Source organism: Haliotis rufescens, unplaced genomic scaffold, assembly GCF_023055435.1.
Source record: "Haliotis rufescens isolate VD_foot unplaced genomic scaffold, xgHalRufe1.0.p SCAF_17, whole genome shotgun sequence".
NCBI classification, from domain to species: domain Eukaryota; kingdom Metazoa; phylum Mollusca; class Gastropoda; order Lepetellida; family Haliotidae; genus Haliotis; species Haliotis rufescens.
In genome coordinates, this window is record NW_025963857.1 from 15044280 (window position 1) to 15070943 (window position 26664).

At 39.6% G+C, this 26664-nt stretch overlaps 1 protein-coding gene across 1 annotated transcript; it reads right to left on the reverse strand.

Moving 5' to 3' along the window:
* Window positions 1–6086: 6086 nt before the first annotated feature.
* LOC124140879 (sorting nexin-16-like) lies at window positions 6087–26613 on the reverse strand. Its single transcript, XM_046508695.2, has 8 exons — window positions 26522–26613; window positions 22647–23316; window positions 20239–20325; window positions 18591–18739; window positions 17405–17474; window positions 16277–16413; window positions 8925–9062; window positions 6087–7865 (listed from the first exon to the last, which is right to left on the reverse strand). Exons 2-8 carry the CDS (start codon window positions 23181–23183, stop codon window positions 7736–7738), a joined length of 1248 nt encoding a protein of 415 aa, XP_046364651.1. The 5' UTR covers window positions 23184–23316; window positions 26522–26613; the 3' UTR covers window positions 6087–7735.
* Between the last annotated feature and the right edge of the window lie 51 nt (window positions 26614–26664).

Genomic DNA, 26664 nt, shown 5'->3' on the forward strand with positions numbered 1-26664 from the left:
GTCTCTTATATAGTGACATGCTGCACGTATGTGTATGTGGCTGCTTGGACTAGTCCAGGGCCCACTCGCACAAAGAGATCTTATCTCTACGGTGATCATAACACCCACACTATAACATAGGCATACGATAGTCTTAGCGCTAAGATCGCTTTGTGCAGGTGGGCCCTGGTTTACGTCGATTTTGAAGTACTAGCCCACTGAGATTAAGTTGAACATACTGACTCCAAGCCGAATAGTCCTTGTTCTATCCCCTTAATGCTGAGGGCTAGGCAGGGCAACAACAAGTACCATCTTTTGACATGGTTTGCCATGACGCAGCTGGGGAATGGAACCACAGACTTTCCCCTCTCTGAGCAGACACTGTCCACTTTTCCACAGAGGCAGTTCAGGCAAACAACAGATGGCAGCAAACTTAATAACAGTGAATTGCTGTGAAGATCCAAGGTAGAATAGGTCTTCAGCAACCAATGCTTGCCGTTTAATGCGACTGATGGGATCGGGTGGTCAGGCTCCTTTTAAAAACCTTTTGTGAGTATTTCAAATATCTCAATTTATCATATAATGGATTGATTTATAGATACAACAAACCTTGGTGTACCGATCCGATAAATACTCAAAAAGGAACCCTATCAGGAACTGCTTTTAGTAAACGCCACGCATCAATGCAATGTGTTCTTGCTGAATAAACTAATGTCTAACATTAGTTATGTGCTTGGACCCTTGAAGATCCAGGCCAGAATAGGTCTTCAGCAACCCATGCTTGCCAAAACAGGCGACTAAGCTTGTCGCAAGAGGCAACTAACGGGATCGGGTGGTCAGGCTCGCTGACTTGGTTGATGCATGTCATCGATCCCAATTACGTGGATCGAGGCTCATGATGTCAATCACTGGATTGTCTGGCCCAGACTCGATTATGTACAGATCGCCGTCATATAGCTGGAATATTGCTGAGTGGGGCGTTAAGCAACAAACGAACGAACAAACAAATATAAAAATAAGACTAACACGTCAAATATTTCAGCATTTTTAATAATGAAACAAATATATATAGCAAGTGAAAATATATGAAAACAATTCTACAGTAAAAGGTTGGGTTTCTGGTAACCGTAGCAACAATGTATTGCTGATTCATTGAATATTCACCCTTAGATCGGTAGTGTTAAAAATCAGAGAATTCCTCTTAAAATCATCAGAAAGTGGACGTCTAGTTAGAGGACAGTCCATGAGTAGGCTCCTCAACAACACTGGTGGAGCCTCATTATTGACAACTAGGACCAGTCACTTCTTTCTGGGGGCTGTGGCTGGCGATGAAGCTTATAAAACATGACCTGTCTGAGGGTGGTGTTGATGGTTGGAAAAGCAGGGACACAAGTGAGTGGCATTAGTCCTTTCAGGTGCTGACACCTTGGAGCAAAATCAGCACAAATCTGGGATTCTCACCATGATCCTGTTCCTGGCATGACTAAGGGAGGCAACTCTTCACAGCAAATTCGTGCCTTAGACTACTTGGCCACCCATGTCCCCTAACCACACAGATAGGACCAGCATTTGAGGGATGATTGCACAAGGACATATGGAGGAAAGGTCTGTCTTGTTACCATTGACAGATGACCGAACCTTGAAGTGACATGTTCTACTGATAATATTCCCATGCAGCTGATTACCAAGTTGCCTAACTAGTGGTAGTACTAGCCGTACTAGTACTACAAGCATTACTGCCTTATGAGTGCTAAATGCAAGTCTTACTGGTGCTTGTACTAGCCTTATTAGTGCTAAATACAAGCCTCAGTTGTGCTAAATACTAACCTCACTAATGCTAGTACTAGCCTCAGTTGTGCTAAATACTAACTTCACAAGTGCTAGAAATAGCCTTATTAGGGCTAAATACAAGGCTAACTAGTGCCCGTACTAGCCTCAGTTGTGCTAAATACTAACCTCACAAGTGCTAGTACTAGCCTCAGCTGTGCTAAATACTAACCTCACAAGTGCTAGTACTAGCCTCAGCTGTGCTAAATACAGGCCTCACTAGTGCTAAATACAAGCCTCACAAGTGCTAAATACAAGCCTAACTCATGGGAATCCAGTTACTCCGCACCAGACTTGGGACAACAGTGAGAATGCCAATGTTTGACTACACAAGGTGGATCACTGTCTCTGTGATCAAACAAGCAGCCTGTGCTCTTCACAAACTGACACATCTTGTATAAAAATAATTCGCAACTTAGCACAGGAAGCAACATGGCAATAAATCTGTACAAAACTCTGATGGGATGTCTATGCCACATATCTTGGTAGAGTATGGGTACATGCTACACCTCAACATTCCAACTTGTAAATTACCCATTTCTTTAGGTATTTATCAAAAGATATATCTGCAGAAAGTATGGCATGATGGAACTAGGGGCATATCTGTAACCCTATTCAAGACAAACAAACATTTTTACCTAAGCCTGATCAATTCACTTTCTTTTTTCATGGTTGGTTGGTTGGTTTGTTGTTTTACGCCGCACTCAGCAATATTCCAGCTATATGACGGCGGTCTGTAAATAATCGAGTCTGGACCAGACAATCCAGTGATTGATATCATGAGCATCGATCCACATCCACGCAATTGGGATCGATGATATGCATCTCGCAAGTCAGCAAGCCTGACCACGTTAGGCGCCTTTTACGACAAGCATTGTCACCTTTTACTGCAAGCTTGGGTTGCTGAAGACCTATTCTTTTTTCATGGATAGTTAGGTAATCACACATATATATATATATATATATATATATATATATATATATATATATATATATATATTACACACACACACACATACATAGGTATATATATATACATACATAGGTATATATATATATACATACATAGGTATATATATATACATATATAGAGGTATATATATATATACATATAGAGGTATATATATACATACATATAGAGGTATATATATACATACATATAGAGGTATATATATAGAGGTATATATTACATAATATAACCCATAATACATATATATACATAGGTATATATATACATACATAGGTATATATATATACATATATAGGTATATATATATATACATTTAGAGGTATATATATAGAGGTGTATATTACATAATATAACCCATAATACATATAAACATATATATATATAGGTATATATTACATAATATAACCCATAATATAACCCACACAAAAAAGATTTCTAAGAAAACATCAACACTTATTCCTTAAACCTCTTGTCCTTTAGACTTGTCCATCAAACAAGAAAGTCAATTGGTCTGGCATTTTGAAAAGAAAAGACCCATTAACATTGATTTTGATTAAATTACAATAGATGACAAAAGGCTTGCCTATAATGGAACGAAGATGTTAAATGAATCACAAGTCATGATTCAGGTCAGATAACCACAAGTGAGAAAATAAGGCTACAATTAATTATTTCTTATTCAAAATACACACATGTATTGATCTTAGATCCGCTTCCTTTCGGTTGGGATTATTAAATTGTAATATAGGTATAATTCATTTTAGTCTATCAATAATTACAAGATGAGTTATGCTGGAAAAAACATCCCAACTGTAATACCAGGTGTGACAAAGTACCTTAGACTCGATAAGTGTGTGATAAGTTATGACGCCCCTCTTAGCAATGTTTACCAACATCACAGTGAGAAACACTGCTTCACACAGTAAGACACATGTCAGAGAATCTAACAAAGGCCTTTGGTGCAGAGCGCTAACGTCTTAACCACAAAGCAAGCCCATCACCTCTACGAATTGTTCATGTCACCATTTGGCAAAGAGGCTCCAGCTTTGGCAAAAGAGGGTGTTGCAAGTTGAAGAAACTCACACAAGTGGCCGGTTGAAGAAAATAAAACATAAAATAGTTTGTCCCAAGTTTGTGACAAAATTAACTGAGCTATGCTCCTCAAGCAGCAGGACAAAGCAGTCTACACAAATTCAAAGCATTTACCGGTATGACATCAAAAATCACATATAACAAGCGAAATAAAAGGGATGTCAAAATAAAATTGGATGGATGCATCACCAAAATCAAAACCCAAAATGGGACAGGGAAACGGTTCACACTGAAAGCACACAGTATTGACTAGAGACGGACTTAATGCTCCATGCCCTGTATCATAATAAACCCCACCTCAGTGAGTGAGTGAGTGAGTGAGTGAGTGAGTGAGTTGGGTTTAACGCCGCTTTTAACAGTATTCCAGTTATATCACGGTGTGTCAGCTTAATGTGGGAGGAAAGCCCCAAGTGATGCAGGTCTCGGACGTTTACCACTTCGGTGAAACACACAAGCACGGGTATGGTGCTGACAAACCTAGAAACATAATCGGGGCGAACTGGGATTCAAACCCACAATCATAGGTTTCTGGCGTGCCCAAGGGACGCAACTCTGCACAGCGAATCGTGGAGCCTTAGACGACTGGGCCACCCGTGCCCCCCGCCCCCCGCACTCAGTGAGAATCTCATGCAGTTCTGACACTAACCAATGGGCACCAGGGCAGAAAGGAGACACCAAATGATGGGTTTTGTTTGTTGTTTAACGCCGCACTCTGCAATATTCCAGCTATATGACGGCGGTCTGTACATAATCGAGTCTGGACCAGACAATCCAGTGATTGGCATCATGAGCATCGATCCACACAATTGGGATACGATGACATGCATCAACCAAGTCAGCGAGCCTGACCACCCGATCCCGTTAGTCGCCTCTTACAACAAGCAAAGCATCTTTTACGGTAAGCATGGGTTGGTGAAGACCTATTCTACCCCGGATCGTCAGGGGTGGCATGTGCTATAAGCTGAGTGAGATTAAAACTGAGGCCGGAATATATCTCTGTAGAAAAAAGCTCAATACTTCCCAAGCCATGTACATACCACTCGAAAGAAGTCAAAGAACTGCCTTATCTGTTATAGTTATGTCTTACAGGAATATGAAAGACTTGAGTGACTTTAACTTCTTTTGAGTAGTATATAATGCAGCATCTACCTATGACTGGCTCTAACACTGAAAAATGCAGTGATACCCACCCCAAATTGTGTCAATTCAGCCTAACTTGGATAATTGGGGGGACAATTAAGTAATCATTAATATCGTTATCAAATGTATGGTCTTGACGAAAAGAAATCATATTTTCCATTACATTTTATCACAATAACCACTCGGAAACGTGTCAAACTTCCAATCACAACCTGAACTATTGACAGCTGATTGCTTGTGCATGTGATGATGCTTGTGACAAGGACAATAACCAGACGAAAATACTCACAATATTTTGTTTCACAATATTCGTATCACATTTCTCTTTATTGTTAATGGTACTGGGAGAATTTGGTTCATAATATTGTAATGAATTCCAAAACAGTAATAGTTGCCATATCTGCACATGTAATCTGTAATAACAGAAATACAAAAGTCTGATTTTCATATCTTAGTTCTGTGGATAATAAAATAAATATTTTAAGTTTTCAATCAAATATGTCAATTTTTAAACACAATTTTAACATGTTAAAGCTCTGACGTCCAAATAAATGACTCTTTCTGATGACTCTGCAGCTAATGTAATTCAACCATTCATGAACATTGTGTAAATATACAATCTCAGAACAACGCAAACAGTGCCCAAACAGACATATCAGGACAAAAAGCCTTAACTATTGCACACACAAGACTAAAGCCAAGGTTGAAAATAAGTGAAAACTGCAAAACAAAAATAAATAAAAACAATCAAAAGAAGGATTCCAAGTAGATTTAGTTTGAGGTTTGTTATTAACAAAGGGAACCGAAAGCTGGTTGAAGATAAGTCTTCTACTACAGTGAGTGAGTATGGTTTTACGCCGCTTCAAGCAACGTTCAAGCATTATCATGTTATACTGGGTATACGAGAAAATTACAGCCGTCCTCATTGTTTGCGAAAGATGTCGAAATGATAAAATGAAGACAATATTACATACACTGATTTGAAGAAGAAAATCCAATAGTAGAAATGTTTTCAAGATAAAACACAAAAGGAAATTACCGCTATGATAATTCAATGATTATCCATACATCCCTTTCGGTTTAATATTGTTTATGACAAGATTAAATAACCTTTTCCAAAGGAAACCATGAACTTTATAACACCTTTGGAATAATACTGTTTTCAAACAATCAACAAATATTTGTCCTAAAACATAAACCTTTCCTGAATTAACACAATGACTAAAAGATATAAAATCTTCAGGAAATAAGAATAACATTATAATACTGATACAGATTTAGTTAAAATATATAAAATTCATTTTGCAAACTTATCCACTTTCAACAATCAAAGTGTTCACATTTGAACTTCCATGTATAAAAAAATAGCAACTTAGTCATATTAAGTAATAGTTTTCAGCATGTTCAGAGAAATACAAAAATGTGACATCAAGTCCAATATTTTAATAGAACCTATAGCTCAGCTATATATTTTCAATTGCAAGGTTGAGATCTAAATTGTACTATCTTGTAACTACCTTGCAAGAGTTTCTTGATAACAGCTAAGCAAGGTATTTTCTGTACCCTTGGCAATGCTGGACTCAAGCAGGGACCACAGGTATTATCACACAGCTCTGTAGCCCATAGCTTTCAGTTATTTCAGTGCTGTAAAAATAATTTTCATTAATTTATTTCTGCATCTAAATGAATGAAACTTAACATGGAAATGGATCAACTCTACAAGTCTAGGTGCATAATTTCAATTATTGTTCCGACTAAGACAGACTTTAACATTTTAACAAATTCAACTCCTAGTAATCCCATCAATAACCTCCTCCTTGACAATATAACAGCATACATTGATGTACATCTACCATGCGTAAACTGTTATAATCAAACCAAGTGTCACTTCTACACACTGATATTACACACTGGTAGCTGCTTTCATGTATCAGATATGACTTAAACTATGATGATCCAAAAATGAAATTATTTTTGCTGAATTGAAACATCATAGAAGGTAATAGGGTTTTGCAGACCAGAGATAAACTTGGGTCCATACAAATAATTTATTATACATGCAATATATGTACATAATATTCACCGAATTTGGGACGACGGTATTTATATACAATTTCATCCAGTCATGATCATACTGCACGTGGAATTCAAGATACAAGAAATAACCAAGCAGCATCTAGATGCATAATCCCATCAGCATGTAATATGTACAGGTGTATATCTACATGAGTTATAAATATTCAAATTGTGAAAGTGGCAAATATCTTGTGAATATCAAATCAATTCGTTTTATACACAACAAAATTAATTCAAAAAGGCACGTGTATAAGATGGTAGTCCACACTGTGTGGGGAGAATAGCACTTCAGGAAACAGGGTGTGAAAACCCAGGAATATCACCAGTGTCTTGTGAAGAAATAACCAGGAAGTCTTGTATTATTCCGCATGTTGGTGTGATATCACACAGCAGTTATTCATCAGTGAGGCTGTGCAGGTCACACACATTATATGTGACGTAGTGATTAAATAAGATATCTTTTTTACATGACAATATTGGGTGGACATATTTAATTTCAAATTGGTGACTTGAGAACTTAGGTGGATGATTTTCATTTCATGTTCAAGATCCAGGGTAGTGAAATATTGAGAAGCACCATCTATGCAGAATCCAATAGTTTCGTTCACATTTTGGCGATGGTGAGACGTAGCACAAGGGAGGTAACTCCAGCTATGTATGTTCCTCAGCTGCGGTGTGCACCATGACTGGGACGACGTGAGATGATTTTAGCCGTTTTCCTGCAGGCGGATGATCCTTGTCTGGAATCGGTGTTGAGGTGTCCCGGTTCCCATCCTCGAGTCTGCAAGACAACCGATGTCGGAGGTCAATGAAATATTTAAGAATTGAGTGAGTGAGTGAGTATGGTTTTACGCCGCTTTTTAGCAATATTCCAGCAATATCACGCCGGGGTACACCAGAAATGGGCTTCACACAATGTTCCCATGTCGGGAATTGAACCCGGGTCTTCGGCGTGACGAGCGAATGCTTTAACCACTAGGCTACCCGACCGCCTCATTTAAGAATTGAAATGTTAAACGGAAACTGGGGAGCGAGGGGTCAAAATAACGGACATTCTTGTGCATTTATGTTTCAGTTTCTAAGATAATGTGTACAGCTGTGGAAATGAGAAAGGGAGTGAACTGGGTTTTACTTTTAACAGTATTCTAGTTATAACATGGCATGTCAGCCTCATGTGGGAGGAAAGCGCGAAGTGATCCAAGTATCTGATGTTTATCGCTTTGGTGAAACCCATGAACATGGATATGGTGCTGACAAACCTAGAAAAATAATTGGAGCGAACCAGGATTTGAGCCAACGATCATCGCTTTCTGGCATGCCTAAGGGACACAACTCTGCACAGAGAATTGCAGCGATTGGGCCAACCATGCCCCGCAGTGTAAGTAGGGTAGACTTATACATATGAATGGTGTCTAACAATAACTGCTAATTGTCCAATGCCTAGTACTGATTCCACAATAATACAAGGCCGCAAGTCCAGGAGGCATTTACTCAACTGCTGGTCCTTGACCAACAAAAGGGGATACAGTAAAAGTTTTATCAATATTCATAAATTATACGCATAAGGCTAAAAATACCAGACACAGCAAAGGAACACATGCATAAAAATGAATCACCAAAATCGCAAATCAAAATTGAAAATCAGTTCAGAATAATTTGGGCAAGCTTACGAGACTTCATTTGCTAGATCCTCCATGCAGCGTAAACAAACTTACTGAGTTTGAACAAAGAATTTTAGATGACCAACATCGCCGTAACTTCATAATTTCGAAAATTATCAAACTGCCTAAATCTTACATTCTAGATGTATTAATACCATAATGAGGGTAGATGACCATACCTGCTGTCACTGGACGTCAAGGGATGTGACTGGTCAGCTTCTGGCTCCAGGCTGACCTCCATGTCACACTCCGCCACCGAGAACTCGTTTGATATTGGCGACATCAGAGACGATGTATCTCTCCCACCGGACACCTCCCTGTAAAACAAAACTGACCTCAATTTGACCTGTAGACTAACATATGAACATTTTTGTGTGTGCTTTTGAACATAAATGGAGTAATATTATGACTTTCCATAGAAAAGGGAGTAAACGGACTACAAAAGTCCAGAGGAGGGACAGAAGGGACATAACTTGTAAAAGACACTGGTGGCGCTATGATCGAACCACGAAATTCAGGCCTAGTTCGGCAAGGGTGGAAACTTTTACAGTCAGTTAAATCCCTTGCCTAGGGAAGCTGGTAGGGCTTTATTGCAGATATTGGCAGCAAGGCACTGTAGCGCACCAAGATATTTCAAAGTAACATATCCATGTTGGGAGTGGATCTTGCACACTAAACATAGGCAGAGTAAGCAGCAAGCAGACTGCATGTCGTTGTGTACTTGTAGCTGAAGCAGATTGTATCTTGATAAAACCACCAAGTTTTTGGCTGTAGTGGGCTGTTAGTCATACCAGCATCTCATGGTTGCAGCAAGCTGTTTGTTATATTTTCTTCATACCATCATGTCTCTCAGTTGCAGAAAGATGTATATTTTCTTTATACCCAATCTCTCAGATGCAGAAAGCTGTATAATTTTCTACATACCATCAGGTCTCTCAGCTACAGAAAGCTGTATATTTTCTTTATATGCACATGTCTCTCAGCTGCAGAAAGCTGTATATTTTCTTCATATGCCCATGTCTCTCAGCTGCAGAAAGCCGTATTTTTTCTTTATACCATCATGTCTCTCAGCTGCAGAAAGCTGTATATTTTCTTTATATGCACATGTCTCTCAGCTGCAGAAAACTGTATATTTTCTTTATATGCACATGTCTCTCAGCTGCAGAAAGCCGTATTTTTTCTTTATACCATCATGTCTCTCAGCTGCAGAAAGCTGTATATTTTCTTTATACCATCATGTCTCTCAGCTGCAGAAATCTGTATATTTTCTTTATATGCCCATGTCTCTCAGCTGCAGAAAGCCGTATTTTTTCTTTATACCATCATGTCTCTCAGCTGCAGAAAGCTGTATATTTTCTTTATATGCACATGTCTCTCAGCTGCAGAATGCTGTATATTTTCTTTATACAATCACGTCTCTCAGCTGCAGAAAGCTGTATATTTTCTTTATACCCCATCTCTCAGCTGCAGAAAGCTGTATATTTTCTTTATACCCCATCTCTCAGCTGCAGATAGGTTGTATATTTTCTTTATATGCACATCTCTTAGCTACAGAAAGCTGTATATTTTCTTTATATGAATATGTCTCTCAGCTGCGAGATCTGTAAATTTTCTTTATATGCACGTCTCTTAGCTGCGGAAGCTGCATATTTTCTTTATACCATCATGTCTCTCAGCTGCAGAAAGCTGTATATTTTCTTTATATGAATATGTCTCTCAGCTGCAGAAGCTGTATATTTTCTTTATACCATCATGTCTCTCAGCTGCTGAAAGCTGTATTTTTTCTTTACACCATGTCTCTCAGCTACAGAAAGCTGTATATTTTCTTTAGATGCACATGTCTCTCAGCTGCAGAAGCTGTATATTTTCTTTATACAATCATGTCTCTCAGCTGCAGAAAGCTGTATATTTTCTTTATACCCCATCTCTCAGCTGCAGAAAGCTGTATATTTTCTTTAGATGCACATGTCTCTCAGCTACAGAAAGCTGTATATTTTCTTTAGATGCACATGTCTCTCAGCTGCAGAAAGCTGTATATTTTCTTTAAGCCCCATCTCTCAGCTGTAGAAGGCTTTTTATTTCCATTATATGAATATGTCTCTCATCTGCAGAAGCCGTATATTTTCTTTATACCATCATGTCTCTCAGCTTCAGAAAGCTGTATATTTTCTTCATACCATGATGTCTCTCAGCTTCAGAAAGCTGTATATTTTCTTCATACCATGATGTCTCTCAGCTTCAGAAAGCTGTATATTTTCTTCATACCATGATGTCTCTCAGCTTCAGAAAGCTGTATATTTTCTTCATACCATGATGTCTCTCATCTGCAGAAGCTGTATATTTTCTTCATACCATCATGTCTCTCAGCTGCAGAAAGCTGTAAATTTTCTTTATATGCATGTCTCTCAGCTGCAGAAGCTGCATATTTTCTTTATACCATCATGTCTCTCAACTGCAGAAGCTGCATATTTTCTTTATACCATCATGTCTCTCAACTGCAGAAGCTGCATATTTTCTTTATACCATCATGTCTCTCAGCTGCAGAAAGCTGTATATTTTCTTTATATGAATATGTCTCTCAGCTGCAGAAGCTGTATATTTTCTTTATACCATCATGTCTCTCAGCTGCAGAAAGCTGTATTTTTTCTTTACACCATGTCTCTCAGCTACAGAAAGCTGTATATTTTCTTTAGATGCACATGTCTCTCAGCTGCAGAAGCTGTATATTTTCTTTATACAATCATGTCTCTCAGCTGCAGAAAGCTGTATATTTTCTTTATACCCCATCTCTCAGCTGCAGAAAGCTGTATATTTTCTTTAGATGCACATGTCTCTCAGCTACAGAAAGCTGTATATTTTCTTTAGATGCACATGTCTCTCAGCTGCAGAAAGCTGTATATTTTCTTTAAGCCCCATCTCTCAGCTGTAGAAGGCTTTTTATTTCCATTATATGAATATGTCTCTCATCTGCAGAAGCCGTATATTTTCTTTATACCATCATGTCTCTCAGCTTCAGAAAGCTGTATATTTTCTTCATACCATGATGTCTCTCAGCTTCAGAAAGCTGTATATTTTCTTCATACCATGATGTCTCTCAGCTTCAGAAAGCTGTATATTTTCTTCATACCATCATGTCTCTCAGCTTCAGAAAACTGTATATTTTCTTTACACCACGTCTTTCAGCTGCAGAAAGCTGAGTATTTTCTTTATATGCACATGTCTCTCAACTGTAGAAAGCTGTATATTTCCTTTATAACATCATGTCTCTCAGCTGCAGAAAGCTGTATATTTTCTTCATATGTACATGTTGCTTGTCTGTGTTGGCTGTATATTCTCTTTATATGAACATGTCTCTTGGCTCTAATAGGCTGTATATATACTTAAACACACATCTATGGGCTGTAGCAGGCTGTATATTTTCTTTATACCACCATGTGTCTTGGCTGTAGTGAGCTGTATATTTTCCATATGCTGCCGAGTCTCTTTGCTGTATGGGAGTTGTATATTTTCTTTACACCACCAAGTCTTCTGGGTGCAGTGGGTTGTATATTTTCTTTATACCACCAAGTCTTCTGGGTGCAGTGGGTTGTATATTTTCTTTACACCACCAAGTCTTCTGGGTGCAGTGGGTTGTATATTTTCTTTACACCACCAAGTCTTCTGGGTGCAGTGGGTTGTATATTTTCTTTACACCACCAAGTCTTCTGGGTGCAGTGGGTTGTATATTTTCTTTATACCACCAAGTCTTCTGGGTGCAGTGGGTTGTATATTTTCTTTAGATGCACATGTCTCTCAGCTGCAGAAAGCTGTATATTTTCTTTAAGCCCCATCTCTCAGCTGTAGAAGGCTTTTTATTTCCTTTATATGAATATGTCTCTCATCTGCAGAAGCCGTATATTTTCTTTATACCATCATGTCTCTCAGCTTCAGAAAGCTGTATATTTTCTTCATACCATGATGTCTCTCAGCTTCAGAAAGCTGTATATTTTCTTCATACCATGATGTCTCTCAGCTTCAGAAAGCTGTATATTTTCTTCATACCATGATGTCTCTCAGCTTCAGAAAGCTGTATATTTTCTTCATACCATGATGTCTCTCAGCTGCAGAAAGCTGTATATTTTCTTTATTTGCATGTCTCTCAACTGCAGAAGCTGTATATTTTCTTCATACCATCATGTCTCTCAGCTGCAGAAAGGTGTAAATTTTCTTTATATGCATGTCTCTCAGCTGCAGAAGCTGCATATTTTCTTTATACCATCATGTCTCTCAACTGCAGAAGCTGCATATTTTCTTTATACCATCATGTCTCTCAACTGCAGAAGCTGCATATTTTCTTTATACCATCATGTCTCTCAACTGCAGAAAACTGTATATTTTCTTTACACCACGTCTTTCAGCTGCAGAAAGCTGAGTATTTTCTTTATATGCACATGTCTCTCAACTGTAGAAAGCTGTATATTTCCTTTATACCATCATGTCTCTCAGCTGCAGAAAGCTGTATATTTTCTTCATATGTACATGTTGCTTGTCTGTGTTGGCTGTATATTCTCTTTATATGAACATGTCTCTTGGCTCTAATAGGCTGTATATATACTTAAACACACATCTATGGGCTGTAGCAGGCTGTATATTTTCTTTATACCACCATGTGTCTTGGCTGTAGTGAGCTGTATATTTTCCATATGCTGCCGAGTCTCTTTGCTGTATGGGAGTTGTATATTTTCTTTACACCACCAAGTCTTCTGGGTGCAGTGGGTTGTATATTTTCTTTATACCACCAAGTCTTCTGGGTGCAGTGGGTTGTATATTTTCTTTATACCACCACGTCTCTTGGCTTCAGTGTGTTGTATATTTTCTTTATACCACCATGTCTCTTGGCTGCAGTGGGTTGTTGTATATTTTCTTTATACCACCACGTCTCTTGGCTGCAGTGGGTTGTATATTTTCTTTATACCACCATGTTTCTTTTCAAACAGTGAATGGAAACTCCACCAGAGACAGCATGGACAGTAGCTCAATCTCATCAGCTACTGTGGATTCAACTCAGACACTGTTGATCCAACCCCACCAGACACTGAGGATCAAACTCCACCAGACAAACTCCACCAGACACTGGATCAAACTCCACCTGACACTGTGGATCAAACTCCACCAGACACTGTAGATCAAACTCCACCAGACACTGTGGATCAAACTCCACCAGACACTGCAGATCAAACTCCACCTGACACTGTGGATCAAACTCCACCAGACACTGCAGATCAAACTCCACCAGACACTGTGGATCAAACTCCACCAGACACTGTGGATCAAACTCCACCAGACACTGTGGATTAAACTCCACCAGACACTGCAGATCAAACTCCACCAGACACTGCAGGTCAAACTCCACCAGACACTGTGGATCAAACTCCACCAGACACTGGATCAAACTCCACCAGACACTGCGGATCAAACTCCACCAGACACTGTGGATCAAACTCCACCAGACACTGTGGATCAAACTCCACCAGACACTGACGATCAAACTCCACCAGACACTGTGGATCAAACTCCACCAGACACTGTGGATTAAACTCCACCAGACACTGCAGATCAAACTCCACCAGACACTGCAGATCAAACTCCACCAGACACTGCAGATCAAACTCCACCAGACACTGTGGATCAAACTCCACCAGACACTGCAGATCAAACTCCACCAGACACTGTGGATCAAACTCCACCAGACACTGCAGATCAAACTCCACCAGACACTGTGGATCAAACTCCACCAGACACTGTGGATCAAACTCCACCAGACACTGCAGATCAAACTACACCAAGGACTCTGGCATGTGCTTCTTCACACACAACACTCTTGACTGTGCATCATTGCGGACACTTCAGATCCCGAGCCCGGATTATTCCCATCATGGTGACAACTAAACTGCTAAATCCTGCTGTTTGCTTTGATGTAGTCTTAACCTTTGACGTTCTTTGTCTTCCAGAAGGACATTTCAAGTTCATGTACTTCTGCCGTGTAGATGTATGTCTCAGCCAAGTATAGTCCCTGAAACAATCGCGCCAATTGCAGATAATATCCCCCGGTGGAAAAACACCAAAATACTACTTCCTGTCAGGCATTTTAAAACAAGTAGGAATTTCCATTATTGCTCCCAGTGTGTAACTGTTGTGACAAGTGGTGGGCTTTGGTTGTGCATTTTCATGGCAGACATCATTGTCCTCAAAGACTTCGTCATATGATTTGGACGATCTTCACACAGGCTGTTGAAAGAACTAAGATATTCCATCCTTGTTTTTATCTCCATTCCAGTTTGATTAATATCCTCGACCCGTGTGCTACCATAGCCTCGACCCATGTGCTACCATAGCCTCGACCCATGTGCTACCATAGCCTCATTACGGCAATGACGTCACCACCTCCACTCCAATATCTAGTAGATCTCCACTCCTATCTCTAGAAGAAATGGGTCCTTTCTAATTAATCAAAACAGAATGGAGATATGAACAGTGATGAGGGCCTCATGAAAATGTGGATTATAAAAAAAATTCCAACAACAAAGCCTGGCTTTTTGCAAACCTAGCGGAGTCACTGAACACACATTAAATAATTATGCATGCCCTGTGTCACCTATCTTTGAGAGCTGGACTATTTCCCATCTACTGTTGTATTTTTTTGTAAAGTGAAATAAACATAATTACCATGAACATACATATCTATTTGTTTTTTAAGGTGTGTTGTCACTTCTTTGATAACAAACAGGGCATAAAATGTATAAAAAGAGATCTGAAATACTCTTCCAACACAAAGTCATGGAAATTGCCCCTTGGGAAAGCTGCACAAACCGAGACTGATGATAAACAAGACCCAGGATAAACAAGGATGCAGATGTGTGTTCACTTCCCACACAGAAATACGCGACCTTCCACACATGTGTGAAACATGATAAATAGTGCCTTGCTTTACACAAGTATTGTAAAATAGGAGGTAACACTAACAAATCTAACCTTCCCAAAATGAAAACATTACAGCAGGCGTTTATGCAGAAATATCACCAAACAGACTGCCATAGAAAGTGTTTAACAATTCAATCATGAAGAGCCGGGTGTAAAATAGGTCTTCAGCAACCCATACTTGCCGTAAAAGGCGACTATACTTGTCGTAAAAGGCGACTAACAGGATCGGGTTGTCAGACTCGCTGACTTGGTTGATACATGTCATGGATCCCAATTGCGTTGATCGATGCTCATGATGTCAATCACTGGATTGTCTGGTCCAGACTCGATTATTTTACAGACCGTTGTCATATAGCTGGAATACTGCTGAGTGCGGCGTTAAACAACAAACAAACAGTCAAAAACCATCGTGACCTTGACATGGGGGTGTTTTGACAGCAAGGTGACCTGTGACCTGTGACCTGTGACCAGTATGAAAAGAGTACAGAAGGTGTGTATGCAGATACGTCCTAAAACACACTGCCATAGATAGTGTTTAACAAAATACCATGACAAGGAGACTGTGACCTACCGGAGACGTTTTGACAGCATGGAGACTTGTGACTTGTATAACTCCAACTCTTCCCTCAGCAGCATGATCTCCCGGTCTCTCTCATCTACATCCTGTCGGAGATGGTACGTCGTCTCTTCCAGGTTCTCACACAGTGCCTGACAGATACACAGGATAGAGTCTCAATCAGGGAGCACTACATCATATAGGGTCGGGTAGCTTAGTGGTTAAACCGTTTGCTCGTCAAGCCGAAGACCTGGGTTCGATTTCCGACATAGGTACAATGTGTGAAGCCCATTTGTGGTGTCCCCCGCTGTGATATTGCTGGAATATTGCTAAAAGCGGCGTAAAACCACCATACCCACTCATGTGTGGATGTCTAATGTATCAGAAGTATTGGCAAAATAGGACAAGTCTTATCACTGGATTCTTTTTTTTCAGATTGAAGTTTTAAAATTCCTTTAAGTACGTTAAAGAAATTCCTTTCAGGTTTCAAGCATACTGCTGTTGAATGAATGTGCAAGTAATTATGAAAATATTTAATGAATGGTTGAAGAATATGAGACCATATTGACCACTGATCATTTAGTCCCCTCTTCCGACCTGCATAGGTTGTTCAGGACCTATTCTAACCTGGATCCCCACAAGGACATCACAATGACACTTATCAGACTGATTACAAACAGTATCCGATTGTGCATGATGGAAAATGCTCCACTCAAAGATGTTTCTCAATGTCAGCTGTCCCCGATATGATCTGGCTTAGAACTGATCTTCAACAACCCATGCTTGTTGACTAAATGGTTAGGTGGTCAGCCTCGTTGACTTGGCTGATGCATGTCATCGTATACCCATTTGTGTAGATCGATGCTCATAAATGCAATCACTGGATTGTCTGGTTCTGATTGGTTACAGACAGTCGTATATATTATGTTGTGATATAGCTAGAAAATTGCATGTCATCGTATACCCATTTATGTAGATGTTGCTCATGAGGGCAATCACTGGATTGTCTGGTCCTGATTGGTTACAGACAGTCGTATATATATTATGTCATGATATAGCTGGAATATTGCCGATCGTGGTGTTAAACAACAAACGATGTCAGGGGACAAAGGACAGAAGTAACCATGGTAGCAGGACACTTACCCGACTCTCTTCCAGACTGTCATGAGGCCCTGGAGGATCATCGAAACAGAAAAACTCCCGAACTGGCTTGCTGCAATAAATGAGAGAATGAACGTTATCGTCATCTATTCAAGCATGTGGGGGAGGAGGATCTGATCCCTTAGTACCTCTTTCGGGGCACGGGTGGCCCAGTCGTCTAAGGCGCCGCGATTCGCTGAACAGAGTTGCGTCCCTTGGGCATGCCAGAAACCTATGATTGTGGGTTCAAATCCTGGTTCACCCGGTTGTTTCTAGGTTTGTCAGCACCATACCCGTGCTCGTGGGTTTCACCAAAGTGGTAAACGTCTTAGACCTGCATCACTTCGTGCTTTCCTCCCACATTAAGCTGACTCGCCGTGATATAACTGGAATACTGTTAAAAGCGGCGTTAAACCCAACTCACTCACTCACTCAGTACCCCTTTCAGTCGTCTCTAAGTGATGCAGGTCTCAGGCATTTACTTTGGTGAAACCAATGGAACATAATCGAGGCTAACCTGGATTTGAACCCATGCTCATAGGTTTCCCAAGGGACGCAACTCTGCACAGCGAATTGTGGCGATTAGACGACTGGGCAACCGTGCCCCTGACAGTATACTGACTCCGAGCCAACCAGTTCTTGTTTTATCCCCTTCATGCCAAGCACTAGGAAGGTTTAACAATAAGTACCATCTCTTTGGCATGACATGGACGGGGGATTAAACCACTGACCTTCTGCTTTCCGGGGAGTCCTTGTATCCACTATACCACGGAGGTGGTCCACATGTATGACTTACATTGGTAACTAGGGTAACAGGTATCTGGGGCCATGCTTTGCTAAATTAGCATGATAAGCAGATCAGGTATCCAAGAGGGATGTTACACAGCTGAGATTCAGCTGAAGGGTTGGTTGGTTGGTTGGTTGGTTGTTTAACGCCACACCCAGCAATATTCCAGCTATATGATGGCGGTCTGTAAATAATCGCGCCTGGACCAGACAATCCAGCGATTAATATCATGAACATCGATCCTCACAAATGGGATCGATGACATGCATCAAGCAAGTCAGCGAGCCTGACCGGCCGATCCCAATAGTCACCTCTTTCGGATATAATCTGGATGATAGCTGATCACACAAAAACTAGCAAAGTAAAATACTATGATTAATAAATATAACACACTGAACCAACCTGTTGCATATGTCACTGTGGCCCGTGACGTTGTTGAGGAAAGCCTGCAAGCCTTGTACTCGATCCTCCAGGAAGTCGCGCTCATAGTTGCTACGAAACCAGCGTTTAGGCGGAAGAGAAAGTCGGATGCCGGGGAACATGTTCAGCAGCTAAATGAGAAAACATGGATAGTACCACAAGTACAGAAACTCACCTCTATTTAATACTGATAAAACATCAGCATATGGTCCCAAGGATGTAAACATTACAGTGAGGGGCCCAGTCGTCTAAGGCGCCGCGATTCAATGTGCAGAGTTGCGTCCCTTGGGCACGCCGGAAACCTATGATTGTGGGTTCGAATCCCGGTTCACCCCGATTATGTTTCTAGGTTTGTCAGCACCATACCCGTGCTCATGGGTTTCACAGAAGTGGTAAACGTCTGAGACCTGCATCACTTCGGGTTTTCCTCACACATTAAGCTGACACGCCGCGATATAACTGGAATACTGTTAAAAGCGGTGTTAATCCCAACTCACTCACTCACTCACTAACATTACAGTGAAGTAATCCTGAAAAGACTATGCTACTATATTCTCAATCTCTATAAAATCAGATCTTAGTTCTCATTACCGCAAAACAAAGATTTGAGGACATCCCATTACAGGTCAAATCAAATGACCTTTCGCAAAGTTTGACAGACCAATGAAATAACTAACATGAAGTCCACATTAGCCAATCGGAAAGCAGCTTTCTCAAGCTATACGGTACTAGTTTCAAACTGGCAACCACATTTTGAAAAATGCTTTGATGAAATTTGAATACTGAAAGAAGCACATCTCTTCAGTTCAAATCTTTATCCATTAAAGCAAGAGACAGACGATGATTTTGACAGAGTCAGTCGTAAAGCTGTTGTTCACATACCCCGTGTTAACTTTTTCGTGTTTGCATGATTAAAAAACACATTCTCACTGTCACTTTCCTGATCTCGTAAGCAACGCTCCGATTGGTCAGATGAAAGGTCATTCTGACGTGAACCCTTAATTGGATGTCCTAAGATCGTTGTTTAGCGGCAGCGAGAACTAAGATCTAATTTTAATGAGATTGCTATTGTCTCAGACAATCATCTAAATGATGGCTATTGCTAGCATCAGTATGAACCCTCAAACTATTGCAGAAGGAAAAGTGAGCGAGTAAATATCCCATCTGGATGTTGGGTTAGAATAGGTCCCAGCAAGTAAGCTGGTCGTAGGATTTTGTATTGTTTGTTAGTTGTTTCACGCCGCACTCAGCAATATTCCAGCTATATGAAGGCAGTCTGTAAATAATCGAGTCTGGACCAGATAATCCAGTGATTGACATCATGAGCATCAATCCATGCAATTGGTATCGATGACATGCATCAACCAAGTCAGCGAGCATGACCACCCAATCCCGTTAGTCGCCTCTTACGACAAGCATAGTCGCCTTTTACAGCAAGCATGGGTTGCTGAAGACCTATTCTACCCCGGCTCTTCACGGGTCAAACCCCAAGGAAGGGAATGTGAAGAAGCTACACAGTAACAAAAAACGTTTTTGTCAACATAAGCAATGAATCATGTCCATTTTAACATAATCATTCACCCATACTATGTATACTGCAGTGGCAACAGCAGGTCCTGCATGGACATACCCTTTCATTGAGGTGACTGAAGTCTGTGTAGCGCCGGAAGACAAACCAGGATTCATGATCTGACTTATCAACCTGTATCTTGTAGACCTACAAAGAAAAATGTCTTGCTTACTGAAAATAAACACTAAACATTTCCAACACATAACAAGACAAAAAGTGAGCAGGGCTCACTAATATCCCTGACTTCGACTCCAACATATTTCTATGTTCAAAACATGAAAAAAGCAATATTTCTCAGAAAATCCGCCTCTCGAAATCAAACTTTGCACTGCACCTCTCTTATTGGTATAGAAACTGTATACCAAGTTGGAAAAGAATCCATGAAGCAGTTATTAAGTTATCATGGTTATAGGTCGCACAAATGTTGGAAGTGAAAAAATATTGAAAATATACCTGAAAAAAATCTTCTTTTTCAGAAAATACACAAATCAAAATCAAACTTTGCACTGCACCTCTTCTATTAGTATGGAAACTATTCCCTAAATTTGAAAAGAATCCGTGAAGTAGTTTTCTAGTTTTAGGTTGCACAAACGTATAGATAAAACAATTCTAAGTGAAAAATAGCTGTATTATTTTTTAGAAAATTAAAATATTAAGACCAAACTTCACACTGCACCTCTCCTATGGGCTGATGGGTATATAAACTGTATTCCCAATTGGAAAAGAATCCATGAAGTAGTTTTCAAGTTATAGGTCGCACAAATGGCAGGATACTGTATACCCCTGCCCTTTTGGGTCGGGGGTATAGTGAGTGAGCGAGTGAGGTTTTACGCCGCTTTTAGCAATATTCCAGCAATATCACGCGGGGGACACCAGAAATGGGCTTCACACATTGTACCCACGTCGGGAATCGAACCCGGGTCTTCGGCGTGACGAGCTAACGCTTTAACCACTAGGCTACCCCGGGGGTATAATACTGCTCAGGGCTAGATTTAGCTATACAAAACTTGCACCAGTGCTACCAAATATTGAAAGATGTTCTATTACGTTCTACAACAATACGTCTTACAATAATGTGACACAGACAGCAGACCTAGATTTCAATTTTGACAAATTTCTTATGACTTATCATGCTTATGAGACCATGGTGCAACCTGGTTTTGTCGGGTGCAACTAGGTTTTCATGTCAACAGTCACCTGGTGCAAGAGAAATCAAGTTCCTGTTAAATCAAGCCCTGCTGCTGAACTGGTAACCATGGTAACAGAGCAATGAAACAACAACATGGTGCAATGATCAGAAAACCACAGAGAGAATGTTATGTCAACAGAATCTCAATAACTCAACAGATTCCAATACTAAAAAACAATTCATAAATAATTACATCCACAGTTTTTCTCAGCATGTATACAAACAATAACAATCATGGTTACAACATATACTGATATTGTCATGACAGTGAAACTGAAATTTTTGACTGGCATTACTTAGAAGTTGACGGATGACAAAGTAGATACAATTTATCATGTTTATGGATAACAACTTTTAATTTTTTTTAATTCTGTAAACATGGTAAAGGCGACGACTTGCTTGACACTGTATAAGGATATATACCAGATCATCGCCTTTACCAGTAATTAAAGCCGTTGTTATCCACAGATTGTGTCTACTTTGACAGTGAAACTCGGACACAGGAATCCTTAACAGTACAGACTGCTTTGCATGAGCAAGCAAGGGCAAAATATTTTCCAGAGTTCCAAAGAAGTTGTGTATTTCTGTATAATATGCAACACAGTTCACCATGACCCAATTTAATTTGTGTTGTATATGTATAAATACACATGAAATATGTGAAATGTTCAAAAATCCAATATTACAACAACACTATGCATAATTACCCAATATCTTTTTTACTTGCATCCCTGTGTTTCTCTACAGATACTTATCTACTGATCAATAGCAAGCATCACACATACCATTCTACTGCAGTGAATAATGAATAATAAAGGAGCTACGTCTTGCCCATTGTTAATGAGACATGTAGATCGTTGTGAGTGTGCAACATGTCGACGCAGCACACAAATAGATACAAATTAGGTCACCTTAAACAGCATCTTAATAACAATTATTTTTGTAAAATGTCTACTCATTGGTGTAAAAATACCCAATAGACTGGACCCAAGGAAGTAAAAATACACTGAATACCCAAAGAAAACTATCAATACCAAATATAAATGATAACTTGCGAGTATATACTCAATTGCTCAAAAGATTATTAGCTCAGCAATAGAAACTGATGGTCTTAGCCCACCAGTCCTAATAATCATAACATATAGCAAAACCCTCAAAAAGGGGAAATTTCTTCTAGTTCTTAGGATACCTTACTATTGGCCAGTTTGGCAAGGACCATAGGACAAGTGCCAATTTCTAATGCTGGACTTATCCCTTGGTTTTATTTTCAATGACTCACAGTGAACTTGGCTCTCTCCTCCATGACCTCATATCCCAGGATGGGCACTCGGATGTCTTCTGGGTAAAGTGTCTCCGGTTCCGCTTCAACTCGAATCTCCGGAATGGAATCTGGGTCAACGGGACAGATCTGATTCAACACCCGATGTTCAGTCCGCGGTGGAGACATTGCGGGGGACGAGCCTTCAGACGTGTCAAGCAAGGTGGGTGAGCCTGGCGGCTCACTGGATCCATCAAGACTCAAGGTCGTGTTTACATCATCTTCTTCGTCTCCCAAGCGAAGAATACTGTTGGTTGATATGGCCGACGGTGCTTCAGAGGGTTTCAGGGCATCATAGGATGTCATGGACATGTCGAGACTCGTCGGCTTGGACTTAGTCCGTCCTGGTGTGGAGGTCTTGTGATCATGCGCCAGAAAGGAGGACTTCCTGTCAAACTGAACTGATAACACTGCAGTTCCGTCATTGTGGAAACTTTCAGTGGCACTGATTCCAACACTTCCACTGTCCAGATTACTATGACTATCTGAGGAATCCATCTTGATGTGGTCACTCTGTCGATGATCACAACTTAGTGAATAAGCACCCTCTGTGAGACCAACAGCATGGAGTCTGGCTTGGTTAGAGACATCTCAATGACTTCTCTTCAAGTTTAGACAGCTGAATCATGTTCTGAAAAATACAAAAAAATCAAGTTAACATAGTTAACATGTTTAACATATCCCAACTTTGTACAGGAAAGCTTTATTTTCTACATAGCATCCAATCACTGATGCAGCCTTTGAAATTCATGGCAATCTGAGACTACAAATTGTGTGGAGGACAAGTAAATGGCCATTGGTGGTATCCCTCAGTGACCAGTAGCATTCTAGGGCTTCCATCACAACAAAGTTTCACTGTTTATAAAATACTGGAACAAACACTACATCATGTATCTTTTCACCATAACAGTGTTTCCGTTTACCGGTAATTACCAGTTTTTAACCAGTAAAGTTAGGTTTGGACTGGAAATTCATGTGACTGCCAGTCCCTGTGGACCAGTAAATAAAGTAAAATTATAAATCATTATTGATGAAAAAGACATCGGCGATATTCATAAAGTATATTTTTCAAACGAAGTCAGCTTGTCTGTTACCATCAGGCTTTCCCATCATCTAGTTTTAGCGCAAGGAAATAAAATTTCGCTGTGCACCGAGGTCAAATATATACTTGTAGCGACTCAAAATATAAAAAAAGGAGAAAATTGTGCCTGAACTTTGTGTGAATGACATGTAGATCTAAGTTACTTCAGAGAAGACGTTATTGCATTGAACATGATATTGAATAATTAAGACTGGGTAATTTTCATGTTTCTGTTTTTGTTGAGAGTTGAGACTGACAAGAAAAAGGGTGGAATGGTAATATTTAGAGTGGCCAGTCCACTCGTCCTGGCAGTTTAAAATAAAAAGCCAGCGGGAACACCACCATAACCTGTCTTCAAACAAGATCAATCACTGGAATATCTCATCAATAAATCAATCCTGAGGTCTGCTGACCAGACACAGATGAGACTAAGGTTCCTGAACACTACCGGACCATACTGTCCTGGTTTCCAAAACGATATTATATTTGAAACTTCTAACAAAACAATTACCATGACTACAGCTGTTTTTTTTGTCATCATGATCATTCAAGTTTGAAAAGATAAAAACTACCATTACTTGGTCATATCCATGTAGTACATCATATATATTTGATATATTATTCAGTGACACACATGGCCATTAATTTGTTAGTCCAAGACAAGTTAAAATCTAGAGGGACTAGTTTTTCTTTTACAAATCTAGTTATTTTGCATACGCCATTCATCTGAAATGAGCTGTGGAATAGTTAGAAATGACCAATGGTGTCCAATGATGATAATAATAATAACACAACATTAATAATAAGACAACATGTAAAGCGTATGTTCTTGGGCATGCTCCAAGTGTATACAAACACAGTCAGTGAATGTCAAAATCTCTTAAATAGATAGGTATTCATTTGGAGTTTAAAGGCGGTTAACGAATTGGCACACCGGATGTTTAGGGGGAGAGAGTCTACCCATTATTCAACATGCTATTTCGTTTCTTCCAGCGGAATACACAACATTCATACTGACTTATCTTACCACTTGCCTGATGAACGTACTAGCATCTGTACTGAAACATGCGTGGACATCAAGTTGCCTTCCATATAATGTCTCAATTTCACCCTCAGCGCTGAATATATGCAAATATACCAGACAGGTTAATTAATACTGAGACAGTAAAAATATTGTCCTGTTGTCAGTACCTTCAACAAAGTATGTCCAGCTTTCTTAACAGTTTTTTAATCAATCAGTTAAGCTACTGTACACCCAAGCCTTATTGTCACTGGACTAATTAAGTGCTAATTAATAAAGCAGACATCTGCTTGTGTGATGCTGTTGCAGGACTGACACTTTCAGATGCACAAAGATGATGGAGTACTTTGTTTTAGTAACAGATTAGTAAGACATGCAGAAACAGATTGTCATAACATCACCCCATTAGTAATCAAGGCTATATCCCCAATCTGCCATACCACTGAAACAACAAAGGATATGGTTGACTTACTCTCATGTTTCATGCCTGTTATATATCAATATATATACATTGGTTGTTGACAGTTGAAATTGGGAAATACATCATCAGGTTTTGTTTTGTTTAGTGTGCTTTAATAATACAACAATCTGCCTGGTCAGACATACTCCAGCCATACCACTGCAGCCTTTAATATCTGAACCTGGACCGGACATGGCAATTATGGTTTGACTTTGATTGAGTATAAGTGTGTGACATGTTAACATATAATTATATTTTGGCCATTTGATGATTATATTATTATGATTACAAGCATGATAAATTATATGTCATTGATGAATAGTTGAAGGGCTCTTATCCCCTAATTCGTTTACAATGTTGATAGCTGACATGACAGCAACATCCTTGTCATAACTTGGGATGTAGGTATGGTAGTGTCATTACGTGAGATGCGTTTTACAGCAGCATTGGTTGCTGAAGACCTATTCTAACATGGATCTTCACGTGATCACATCACTTTCATAAAAATAACCTGAGTATATACTTCATTTCACTGAAATTTATCTTTTAATATAGGTATTTCTAAATAAAATTTAAGGACACGCTATAATAATTCAAAAGTTAATTCAGCACCACAACCTTCAATGCAACTCACATTATAAAAATTATATATGAACAGATTTTAGTTTTCTTCTGCCAAATTTAAAACAATTATAACAAAGAAGAAGACATAAACAAGATAAACAACATATTTTCCCCTTGTTTGTATCGGATAAATTGCCAACCCATATCTCGATATGATGTAGATTACATGAGGTAAGTTGTGAAACTACCCCCGCATATTTGTCTACAATTACTGCAAACTGACCTTTTGGGCATTATATGACTAATAGGTTAAACTCTCGTGATCCGGTCAGTAATCATCTGACTAATCTAGCACGGACAAAAATAACGTGAATAATCAGGGGTAACTTGTGACTCAGTTTGACAGTCACTGGTTGATTCGCAGTCAATATATTCTACCAGATTTTGCAGAAATGATCTCATCATTCAGTGCAGAATTAATGAAATCCTAAACGATGAAAGTTGTGTCAATTCCCAATTCCACCACCATTGAGTGAACGAGTCCGACTCAAGCAAACGACGAATCTATCCCCGATTTCGAATTGCCTTCCTCTTAGAACGTTTTTCGTATTTTCACGAGGACGATGTGTACCGTTTCTAAAACAAAACAACTTTCCACGGTAATCATTTTGGACCTTTGATCGGAATAGTAAAACTAATTAAAAACCCACCACAATGGAACAGCATTAACTTCCTTTTCTTTAACAGGTGATAGACACTTGTTATGATATTTTCACGTGATTTCACCGGAAGTGATACAGCGACACCTACCGGGTCGCGTGGCAGGCACAGTATTGTCTTTACCCACCTAGTT